At 42.4% G+C, this 12,300-nt stretch overlaps 1 protein-coding gene across 1 annotated transcript in view; it reads left to right on the plus strand.

Annotated features, from left to right (window-relative positions):
* Nucleotides 1–10,510, plus strand: part of cacna1fa (calcium channel, voltage-dependent, L type, alpha 1F subunit a) — a 60,051-nt gene extending 49,541 nt beyond the window's left edge. The window contains exons 39-48 of the mRNA XM_052093924.1: nt 136–238; nt 386–487; nt 1,059–1,183; nt 1,373–1,483; nt 1,742–1,974; nt 4,509–4,859; nt 5,120–5,469; nt 5,629–5,744; nt 6,677–6,997; nt 9,432–10,510. Of these exons, the coding sequence (XP_051949884.1) occupies nt 136–238; nt 386–487; nt 1,059–1,183; nt 1,373–1,483; nt 1,742–1,974; nt 4,509–4,859; nt 5,120–5,469; nt 5,629–5,744; nt 6,677–6,997; nt 9,432–9,641 (2,022 nt within the window). The 3' untranslated portion in view covers nt 9,642–10,510. The remainder of the gene's footprint in view (nt 1–135; nt 239–385; nt 488–1,058; nt 1,184–1,372; nt 1,484–1,741; nt 1,975–4,508; nt 4,860–5,119; nt 5,470–5,628; nt 5,745–6,676; nt 6,998–9,431) is intronic.
* Nucleotides 10,511–12,300: the final 1,790 nt, after the last annotated feature.

Consider the following 12,300-nt stretch of genomic DNA (forward strand, 5'->3'; position numbering starts at 1 on the left):
GCAAGCACTCTTTATCACTTTGTGTTTAGCTCTCCATGTCTCTACCTCCTTTTTTGTTCTCTCTCTCTCTCTCTCTCTCTCTCTCTCTCTCTTACTCTATCTCTGCCTCACTATATATCTCTTTCTCTTATTCAGAGACTGGTTGCTATGAATGTTCCACTCTATCCTGATGGCACTGTGTCCTTTAACGCCACCTTGTTTGCTCTTGTCAGAACTTCACTCAAGATTAAGACTGATGGTTAATCTACTGCACACACACATAAACATACACCACACTCACCTCTTTAATGTGATTTTTGAAAAACGAACAACAAAATTACACGTTCATTAACCAATTTATTTTGTTTTAAATATAGTGAATTTACTAAACCTTTGTTCACCACAGGACCCATCGACCAGCAGAACGAGGAGCTGAAAGCGATCATTAAGAAGATCTGGAAACGCACCAAACCCAAACTACTAGATGAAGTTATACCTCCCCCTGCAGGTACACAGACTATGTTACCTATGTGTGCATTACCTGCATAAACCCTTCTATTGACACAAAGGAATATTTCATCCATAAACAAAATTTCTGTCACTCACGGTCATGTCGTTCCAAACTAGTGTTACAACGATCTGATACTTGGATCGGTATCGGCTCCGAAACTGATGTTTTAAACTGCATCAGGTATCAGTCCGATGAGCCGGATTCAAATCTGAGACTGTGTGTTTGTCATGGTTGTTACTGTCAAGCTCCAAAAATGGCAATAAAAACCGATAAAAACACCATTAAAGTAGTCCATATGACTATTTTATTTAAAGTCTCTTATACATATTAAAGCTTTGTGAATCTCAAAAGGTTGCATTTGATAAATAAATATATAGTCTGCATACACAGTGTGCTTCAGTAAATGAGCAGTGCTCTGTTGCATCACACACACATAGCACATGCAGGATGATGACGCGCTGCTATTTTCTGACATATTTTATGTCGTCACCTATTCTTCCATTTAAGCAGCTTTCCTGCTTGCTTTTTTACTCTTTTATCAGTCTGTTATGGTGCCTGTATCTTTCAGGAAATGAGGTGACTGCAGGAAAGTTCTATGCCAGTTTCCTGATTCAGGACTACTTCAAGAAGTTTCGCAAGCGAAAGGAGAAGGAGAGGAAGAAGAAAGGCAAGGACAAGTCAGCCTCTCTCCAGGTGAATGATAGGGACTTTTTCTCAATTGTGTATGTGTTGCCTTGCCTTAATTTTCATGATTAGCCCACACGGACACATGCGTAAAGGTAGGTGTTGGTAAATGAATTTGCACTGATCAAAGAAATGTATTGCTGTCATTAAATTACTTATGTTTCCATGACTCTTTCACCCACATGTGGTCTGGTCCAGGCTGGGTTACGTACACTACAGGACCTGGCTCCAGAAATGCGGCTGGCCATGGCAATGGAGGAGGAAGAAGGGCTGGAGGGGGAGATGATGGACGAAGAAGAGTTCTTCAGGGTGAGAACACAACATCCATCCTCCTCTAGCTTTGATGTTATTCAACAATCCAACTTAATAATTTACTTAGAAAAGACTAAGTTTTAAACTAAAAAATATAGTTATTTGGAATGTTATGATTCGGTTTCATTACCATGATAATGTTTCAATCTAATGTTCATTTGCAATGTTTCAGAGGTGGTATCGCGATGGATGCATTACAATTCTATCATCAGAACAGCAACCATAGTTAATTCTGTTTTCCTCTGACTACCACAGAGTGACAGCGTCTTTAGTGATGGTCCTCTCACCCCTGTCATGTTGACCCCCGGAAGCACCCCTCTGCCCCCCCACCTGGATGACACCACAGTGAGCATTGAGCCTCCTCCTAAAACACGAAATGGGAGCTTAATGCTGGAGGAGGCCCTGCTGGACTCCCGTCCGGCCTCTGCGTTATCAGAGAATGAAGTGGTAGTTGAACAGCCTCAGAGGCTGGCTCCCCTGCCCAAAAGGTGGGCCTCCAGTCACAAAAAACTCAACACATTGTGGATAATGAATACCAACACAAGGCAAGGAGTACACAAAGATAAGAGACTAAAGGAAGGCTGGTATAATTAGAGGCTAGCATACACAGTTAGAGCCTTTAATTTTAATGGCTTGATTTGGCTTGGTCTAGTCTGAAAGCTGACTTGAGTGATTTTGACTGAAGACAATGTTATTTGATCATTACTTGGACCAAGATAAAACATCAATCTTTTAATCTCTTGTTTTGGGCCTGCAATTCGATAACTGCCAGTCAGCAAATCACTTTACAGCTTTCAGATGCCTATATTTATGCCTCGCAAATTTAATGTCAGTGCAATTTAAAATTATGGCTCTCTATATGAAAATATGCTATATTGTCAGAATGCTTGCCAGGCTTAAAAGTCGTACTGTTTAGGTGTAATGCTCGCTAGTGGTTTCTTAAACTCTATGAAAAATCCCAAATAAGTGGCAACTTCTGGCTGAGCAAAAACCACAAGTCAAGTGAATTGCCACCAAAAATTGTCCAATGATGTTTCACCAATACTATTCACACTGAGCAGATTTCCATCAGGCTCTGAGAAAAGTTCACACATTTCAAAGAAAGCCAATCACTTTCTGGTCATTCACAAACCATCTGACAGTAGATTTCATGTGCTTTAGGCCAAACGATGACCTGCAGCTCTCCGCCGGCAGGTCATCCCTGCCTTCCTGAATCTGCGAAGGGGCAGGGGGAGGGAAACAACAGTAATAATTAAAAACAGAGGGTACTCACTGTCACAGTGAAGTACCGCCAAAAAAACAGTAAAATTTAAAAGAGAGGGAAAGGCGAATGTGGAGCAGCAGTGGGAGAGAGAGAGAGAGATAAAAACACTTACTCGCCGTTTCTCTGATACGCCGCAGCTTGGTCCTCGGCCACTCCTCCACCCTCTAATGGATGACAGCCGCACCTCCCCAGGTGGATCGGAGGCAGTCCTCTGTTTTTTGGTGGACAGTAGGGGTCTCCCCCGCCCCTGACAGCGGTAACCACTCCAGGCAGTTCGTTGGCTGCCCCTCCTCCCCTCGCGGTCAGCGGCCGTTCCTCCACTTCCGGGCGGCCGGGCTGCTCAGTTCTGCAGCAGATGGACACGGCTGCTCATTTGGGGTGGATGGTTGCGCCGAGAAATCCACTATGGTGCATCCCTCCTCCTTCCCAGATTTTGGCACCAGTGTAAAGGGATTAATGGAAGGAGCAGGTGAGAACCAGCTTGACAATATAGTTAATAGTTTAATGAAGAACTGAACCAATAGACACAAACACACACGGGTGTCGGGCAGATGCCCGTAAATCTCTCTCTCTGTCACACTGCCGTCTCCGGTCGGCCTTTATCCCTCTCAGAGGTTTGATTAGGGGCCGGGTGTGTAGCATCACGACCCGGCCCTGCCCTCCACCCTACACCCTGCCACAGTGTGTGTGTGTGTTTGTGTGTGTGAAAATTGGTATGAATCTGCCTTTAAGTTCACTAAAAAAAAATTATTCTCTCATCATTTCATCACCCTCATCCCATCCTCTATGTGTATAACATTCTTTCTTTCTTCTGCTAAACATAAATACAGATTTTTAGAAGAATATTTCAGCTCTGTAGGTCCATACAATGAAAGTGAATGGTGGACAGATCTTTGAAGCTCATATGTACATAAAGGTAGCATAAATGTAATCCATACGACTCCATCTTCATGATTGTAATGATAGGTGTGGAAAAACAGACCAATATGTAAGTCATTTTTTTACAATAAATTTCACTTCCCAGTTGGTGGTGATATGCACGAATAATATGAATCGCCAAAAAAAAAAGAAGAATCTGAAAGCGAAAGTGGAGATTTATAGTAAAAAAAAAAACGACTTACATATTGATGAGTTTCTCACTCACACCTATGATACCTATCATATTTCTTCAGAAGAAATGAACTTAACCACTGGAGTGGTAAATATTTTTTTATGCTGCCATCATGTGCTATTTGGAGGTTAAAAGTTCTGGCCAACACTCACTTGCATTGTATAGACCTACATAGCTGAAATATTCTTCTAAATATCTGTTTGTGTTCAGCAGAAGAGAAAGTCATACACATCTGGGATGGCATGAGGGTGAGTAAATGATGAGAGAATTTTCATTTTTGGGTCAACTATGCCTTTAAGTTGCACAATATTCATTCACTGTCAAAATACCATATTTGGGATGGTGTACTGTTTATGTGTTAAATTAAGTTTTCAGGCACTCCTAAGCTTTTGAAGTAATCCTGTCATATGTCTTACAACAGCCATTGTACTGTAGCTTTGGCTTATAGTGATTAATATTACAATGCAGATGACGTGAATAATGCATACTTTAATAAGGGTCTTTCCATTCATATTTTTCAAAGGTATTTGAGGAAATTTTATGTAGTCTGTGTTCCAAAAATGTACAGATTTTTGGAGGAGTTTAGTGTATTTCTCATTTAAATCGAATTTCCTTTCACTGAGTCTCCAAAATTCTCTACCATTTAGGAATGACACTACACAAGCATGTAGCTATCTTCCTTCTCCATCTCTGGATGGAGGGATGCAAACTGGAGTCACAGAGGTAGGAGGAGTCACAGAAGAACTCAAAGGAGGAGTCATCACAGGAGGGGAAGTCACAGGCGGAACTGTCACAGGCGGAACTGTCACAGGCGGAACTGTCACAGGCGGAACTGTCACAGGCGGAACTGTCACAGGCGGAACTGTCACAGGAGGAGAAGTCTCAGGGGGAGAAGTCACAGGAGGAGACGCAGGGGGAGTAGGAGTGGAGGCAGTATACCCTGCAGAGCAAGCCAATGTCAGTAAGGAGGACACTCAGAGTGCTGCATCATTTGATAGGTGAGGAAAGCTGTCAGTAAAACAGGTATAGGGTACAAGCTTAAAGTGATTGGAGTACAGGCTGTCGAGTTTAAAAAAACTAAACAAAAAATGCAATAATGCAGGTTTAGAATTAAATGAGGTTGAGTAAATAATGACAGACTTTCTTTTTCAGGTGAACTATTCCGATAAGCGCTTTGTTAGAATTAGCCTTTAATTTAAATGTCTGAGTGTGTGATGTTGTGACTATTTATAACCATATGTGTTCATGTTGTACCCAGTCAATGGTATCCAGAGGTTCCTTCATCACAAACACCAGCTTTCAATGGGGCAAGTGAAGTTGTGGCCCCAGTTGAGCCAAGTAACATCAACAGCAACAGTTATAGAGGCAACAGCCAAGATGCTGGTAGCTACCATGGAAATGATTACCGTGGAAATGGCTACAATGGGAACGGTGCCAATGGGACTGGTTATCCTGGTAACCGTTACAACAGCAATGGCTATAGCAGCAATGGCTACAATGGAAATGGATACAATAGTAATGGATACAGTGACAATGGATACAACGGTAATGAATACAATGGAAATGGTTTTGCTGCACGCCGACGCATGCTTCCCCCAACTCCCGCAGGTAAGCTTAACTATTACCCTCTGCACAGCAAACAACTGTAACTTTGTTACATACTTTCTGTATCCATCTGAATGTCGTCTTGTTACACACTTCAGCGTAACAAGTCAGACAAGTCTTCAGTACTGTGTCTGTTGTCTTCTCTCACCATTTTTCCATCAGGCCGAAAGCCGAACTTTAACATCCAGTGTTTGGGGAGGCAGGGCAGTAATGATGAAGATCTCCCAATTCCAGGCACCTACCACCAAAATTCTCCACCCTACAGAGCACGCATTCAGGTATCTACCCACACTATTCAGATTCCTCCAGATGTGGAATCATACATTATACCCATAATACAAATGTAGCCTATCATATTACATACAGTGCTGTGCTAAAGTTTAGGCACTTGTGAAAAATGTTGAATAGTGAGCAGGGCAATGGGAAGATGATTTAAGTTGGGCATGCTATAGTGGGAAGTGCATTTTTGCTTGTACATGTACACTAACACAATCTTTAAACACTCTAAAATACCAAATCTAAAAGCTAAAATAAATCGTTGCAGTAATAACGGTTTAAACTGCTTGATGTCATGATATGGATGTGTACATGCAATAGTATCTTGTAGTTCTGCACTTTTGAATGCACAGCTGCGATCACCCTCAATCACTCCTGTTACAATGAAGTGTGTCATTCTGCATTCAGGATGGGCATAAGCGGTTTTGTGCCATTGCTTTTTGGAAACTTTCTTATTTCTTACTTTTCCTAGTTTTGTGCAATTGATGTGTTGAATTGCTGAATTGATGTATTGAATTAGCCTCCATATACCCCTCTGAAATGCATATGATCGGGGTCACGTGAACATAATGGAGCTTAATTATAAATGTTTATCCTTAACCTTATCCTCGACTAGTTGTTTAAACAACTATGAATGAAACAACGGTAGTTTTGCACATCTCTAGTGTGTAGCACCTGCAGCTCTGCGTGTCCTTCCAAAGGATACCTAAGTAAAATCAAGGGTGGTAAATCATGAGCAAATTTTTGCATGAGCAAATCACCATGAGTTTGGTGGAAAAAAACTTTACTAACATTAAAATTGGAACTCAGGTGAAAAAAATAAATAGTATAAAAAATATATGAACTCTAATGAAATTCTGCTTACAGTAAATTATCTGGCTAAATAATAGATTCACTGTTATTTTTCACACTATTTACTTACCTGCTCCCACAGACACACAACAGTTTCGACTCACGACGAAGCAGCATTTCATCTGAGGTTTCTTCTGCCTCTTGGGCGAACAACCAGGCCAGACGGGGTCGGCTCCTCTATGCCCCCTTCATTCTGGTGGACGAGATGGGGGGCACTCAGGCTATGTGGGGTGATGGCACAAATGGCAGCGCCACCCTGCCGGCATCAGCCCGTCCCGGGTGGTTTGCGAGTGGAATGGCAGGTGCAGCTCAGCAGCCTCGGGCATGCACCACACTCAGATTGCCCTCTCAACAAAGTTCTGGATACATAGAGAAAGGAAGTGCTGACAGCCTTGTGGAATCAGTAAGTTTTTTAATGCCATATCAAATAGTGATTTTCCTGAAAATGTAATCATTTGCTTAAATGAAGGAAGTTGTTTTTTATCCAGCTATATTCTTTCTGCTTGGTTAAATGGTGGTTGACACACCTTACATGTACACTCAGCCTTAGGCACAAAGCTGCAAGAAGTCACAGCTGTGAGTAAATGGGGCCAGTGCATAAATGATAAAATACACACAAATTGGGGCCTGTAATTATGTACAATTATTATGTTTTATTTGTTTTGAGAGGCTTTTGGACACATGAAGACATTTTTGGACACCAGGATAAATTATTTTTGTAATGCTATAACTTTTGATTGCTTTGTCGTATCAACACACAAACTTTTTTCAGTTACAGTTGACAAGACTGGGAACAAAACAAAAGCAGTTTTTCGTAGCTACCTTATTTACATCCACGGATATACAGTATAATGCAATTCAGATAAATAATACGATTTTATTGTTTATTTTACTTTTGTGATTATTCAGCAGTTCCTGTCTGTCGCTCACTTCGACGTTGTGTCGAAAGTTGGCGGACAGAATTAGCATGTCCCGCCCCCGGTCATACAGGTATAAAGGCGAATGATTGGTTCCTGGGGTCTGCGCATCGCTCACAGCCACACACCCCCCTCCCCGGTCCCTTTTTTCCCTGAGGTGCATGATGAGCTGACGACTGCATGGAGGGTACCCCTCTCTGCTCGTCACAAACCCCCTCGCTCATCCACTCTCACTACCCTCGACGGCGGAGTGGCCCACGGGTACACGACGATTCCCCAGGTAGATAGGGCGGTTGCATTCCACCTATGCCCTGAGAACCAGTGGTCGCCCTGTGCTCCCCTCCAAGGCCTGTAGGACAACGTCGTCATTGACCGCCAAAGCCTACAGCGCCACCGGATAGGCTGCTTCCGCCCTGCATGCCATGGCCTTTCTGCAAGTCCACCAGGCCAAGGCACTTAAAGATCTGCATAGGGGAAAAGAGCAAGCTCACCCCGGTTCAGAACATCTCTTTTTTCGGCATGGATTTAGACTCACCAACAAGCGCGCGCAGTCAGTGCTGAAATGCCTCACTCTTTAAAACTTTTCCAGAAGCTCCAGGGGCATATCCTCCGTGGCGGTCGCGCCTCTGGGTTTGACATATATGAGACTGCTTCAGGACTGGCTACAAACTCGAGTCCCAAAAGTGGCGAAATACACCACATGGGCTTTTAGGTAGATCCCGCCTCTTCGGAGGGAGGAGTTGCTACAGACATGGCGACTGGGTGGCAGCGGGAACTGCCCAAGGGAGATGCGGGTCCACTCGTAAGGAGACTGTACCGCGGAACGTCCACGTAGGAGCCCTAAATGTGGAGCACCAATTCCAGTACAGGGTAGATTTGAATACCCGCTGTGGATTGTGGAAAGAATAGTAAACTGGGTAAGACCTCCTTCCCACGATGCGTGTAAAGGTCCCAGCCATTTTGCTCTGTGTGAGAAACATAGAGAGAGAAGAGGCCCGGCTAGGCTCGGCCCGTTCTCAGGTTGGCAAGCGTCGCCTTGTTCCCCTGTCTAGGGTAACTATAAGGGTTCCGACGACTTTATGGGGCATTGGGGAAGGGTATGTGCAGTCTGATACAGCTGGTCGTTTTGGCACGTCAAGTACCTGCCCGCTCTTGTGTCAGCAGTACACATACACGGCTCAGTGCATGGTGTGATTTAAATTGGACCCCGAGTGTCGCTCTTCGACACAACGTAGAAGTGAGCGACAGACGGGGAACGTCTAGGTTACGGATGTAACCTCCGTTCCCTGATGGAGGGAACGAGACGTTGTGTCCTCCCGACAACGTCGCTGAGCCGAGCCACATTTCCGGCTCCTCAGAAAAATCCTGAATGAAAGAGATGCATTTCCCAGCTTTTATACCTGTATGTCCGGTGTGGGACATGCAAATTCTGTCCGCCAACTTCTCATTGGCCTTTTTTCATAGATCAGCGGTATTTTCACCGCTCGAGAGACCCCTAGTGTCGCTACTTCGACACAACGTCTCGTTCCCTCCATCAGGGAATGGAGGTTACATCCGTAACCTAGATGTTTCTTAGGCAGAGAGTCTCAATTTAAGTTTTCATTACAATGAGACCAAACAATTGACCCTCCTTGTTTTTTTTTTTGTTATAAGCCCTGAAATATAGGTATGCCACTGAAATAAGAAATCTTTAAAAACACCCTCAGAGCTTTAAGGGTTAACGTTTACAAATTGGCCCCATTCACTTTCATTGAAGTTCCTGTTTTTTGTTTTGTTTTTTATAAATGAGGGACAAGTCAAAATTTGTTTTTGTGGTAACCAAAATTGTGCCACAGATGTTGATGACTGAGCCTTGTACTGAACTAGGATCATTTGTTTACATCCTAGTTTTAATAATGTCTCATTTTATTTACCTTTTAGATCCTGATATCCGAAGGCTTGGGTCTCTACGCCAAAGACCCCAAATTTGTTGACTTTGCAAAGCGAGAAATTGCAGATGCCTGTCACATGACCATTGACGAAATGGAGAGCGCTGCAACTGACCTGCTGAGTCGAGGAAGTGCAGGGCAACCAATTACACGCTTTGAGGAGGATTTATCTGATGAGATGAATTGTGTTATATCATACTAATGGCTTTGAGTTTGTTTGGGGGGGGGGTGTGTATGGGCCTAAAAACAGAATAGAAATGGCCATCACAAACTCTACTATATTCACCTCTTCATATTCAGTTAAGATGGGCATAGTTATACACCTAATATAGTCCTCATCGTGCAGATTCAAGTATCTGTAAAAGGAACATGTGACCACATTGGCCTGTATTTACCCCAATATGTTTGCACATCAGTTTAGTTAAGAGCCTTACTAAATCACAATAAGAGCCTAATCTCTGATGATGAGTCTGAAGTGATTTCTGAAAAGGTGTTAATGCATGACTTTATGTGGCATTATAAAGGCAGAATCCTCCTGTGAACTAAATGTGGTGACAGACTTGGGGGGCCTCTGCAGCTTGGAATCAAGGAATCATTGTAGTAAAATAGAGATGAATTACTTGGATGGTGTGATGGTATTTGATGTTATGAGAAAATCTGTTCCCCTATTTGGGAAAAAACTTCCAGCATATTTATGTTAGCTAGTACTTATACTTGCAGAAGTCTTTTTTAATATAATTTAGCTTATAAATTACACAATAAACAACCAATAACTCCTTTGAAAGGTATGGTTATTGCTACGCTATAGTGCTAAACATTTGGGTCATTTTTTTACTTCCAATGTACAGTATATAAGCATCAGTCTTTTCCCACAAGACAAAATTCTGTTCTTTTGACTAGTTCAGTATGTGGATATAGCATAATTTACACTAACACTGCTACCATATGCTCTATACAGTCTTATAAAACATAATAAACAACTGTACTCATGAAATATGAATCAATGATGCTGTAGTATTTGAGTTGTTGTACAGTGTTATGCCCAATATGGTAAAAGTTGTATTATTGTGACTGCTGACATGGTACTAAAACAAAGTGATATTATGTAATAAAATTATATACAGTTGAAGTCAGAATTTTAACATCACCTTAGCTAAATACATTTAAACTCAGTTTTTCACAATTCCTGACAATCGTAGAAACAATTCAAGTGGGTTTTATTGTCGTTTCAACCATATACAGTTAGTACAGTACACAGCAAAAACGAGACAACGTTCCTCCAGGACCATGGTGCTACATAAAAACAACAAAGGACCAACACAGGACCACATGAGACAACACAACGAAATAAAATACCTATATATATATATATATAAAAAAAAAAAAAAACCTACATATACCTATATAAAGTGCACGTGCAAACATGTGCAAAAAGTACAGGACAGTACAACAAATTACTGACAATGAACAGGACAATAGACAGTGCAGCGCCGACCAGTACTCAGTAGTGCAAAAAGATGACAGTTTCTAAAAATGTAAACAACATACTATGAGATAATGTTCTATGCACATAGCAGTTATTGAGGTAGCAGACAGTTATAAAGTGACAGTAATTAAAGTGCAACTCAGGACACGTGTGTGTCAAACCAGTCTCTGAGTATTGAGGAGTCTGATGGCTTGAGGGAAGAAGCTGTTACACAGTCTGGCCGTGAGGGCCCGAATGCTTCGGTACCTCTTGCCAGACGGGAGGAGGGTAAAGAGTTTGTGTGAGGGATGTGTGGGGTCGTCCACAATGCTGGTTGCTTTGCGGATACAGTGTTTTTTGTAAATGTCTTTGATGGAGGGAAGAGAGACCCCAATGGTCTTCTCAGCTGTCCTCACTATCCTCTGCAGGGCTTTGCGGTCCGAAACGGTGCAAGTCCCAAACCAGGCAGTGATGCAGCTGCTCAGGATGCTCTCAATAGTCCCTCTATAGAATGTAGTGAGGATGGGGGTTGGGAGATGTGCTTTCCTCAGCCTTCGAAGGTCTTCAATTCCCGGTCTTTGGTCAGTTAGGATCACTTCTTTATTTTAATAACGTGAAATTTTAGAATAATAGTAGAGATAATTATTTATTTCAGCTTTTATTACTTTCATCACATTCCCTGTGGGTCAGAAGTTTACATACACTTTGTTAGTATTTGGTAGCATTGCCTTTAAATTGTTTAACTTTGGTCAAATGTTTTGCGTAGCCTTCCACAAGCTTCTCACAATAAGTTGCTAGAATGTTGGCCCATTCCTCCAGACAGAACTGGTGTAACAGAGTCAGGTTTGTAGGCCTCCTTGCTTTTACATGATTTTTCAGTTCTGCCAACCCCATATCAGATTGAGGTCAGGGCTTTGTGATGGCCACTCCAATACCTTGACTTTGTTGTCCTTGCCGTTTTGTTACAACTTTGGAGTTATGCTTGGGGTCAATGTCCATTTGGAAGACCCATTTGCAACCAAGCTTTAACTTCTTGGCTGATGTCTTGAGATGTTGCTTCAATATTTCCACATAGTTTTCCTTTCTCATGTTGCCATCTATTTTGTGAAGTGCACCAGTCCCTCCTTTAGCAATGCACACCCACAACGTGATGCTTCCACGGTTGGGATTGTGTTCTTCAGCTTGCAAGCCTCATCCTTTTTCCTCCAAACATAACGATGGTCATTATGGCCAAAAAGTTCTATATTTGTTTCATCAGACCAGAGGACATTTCTCCAAAAGGTAAGACCTTTGTCCTCATGTGGACTTGCAAACTGTAGTCTGGGTTTTTTTATGGCAGTTTTGGAGCAGTGGCTTCTTCCTTGCTGTGCAGCCTAACAGGTTATATCGATACAGG

Source organism: Xyrauchen texanus, chromosome 27 (assembly GCF_025860055.1).
Source record: "Xyrauchen texanus isolate HMW12.3.18 chromosome 27, RBS_HiC_50CHRs, whole genome shotgun sequence".
NCBI lineage: Eukaryota > Metazoa > Chordata > Actinopteri > Cypriniformes > Catostomidae > Xyrauchen > Xyrauchen texanus.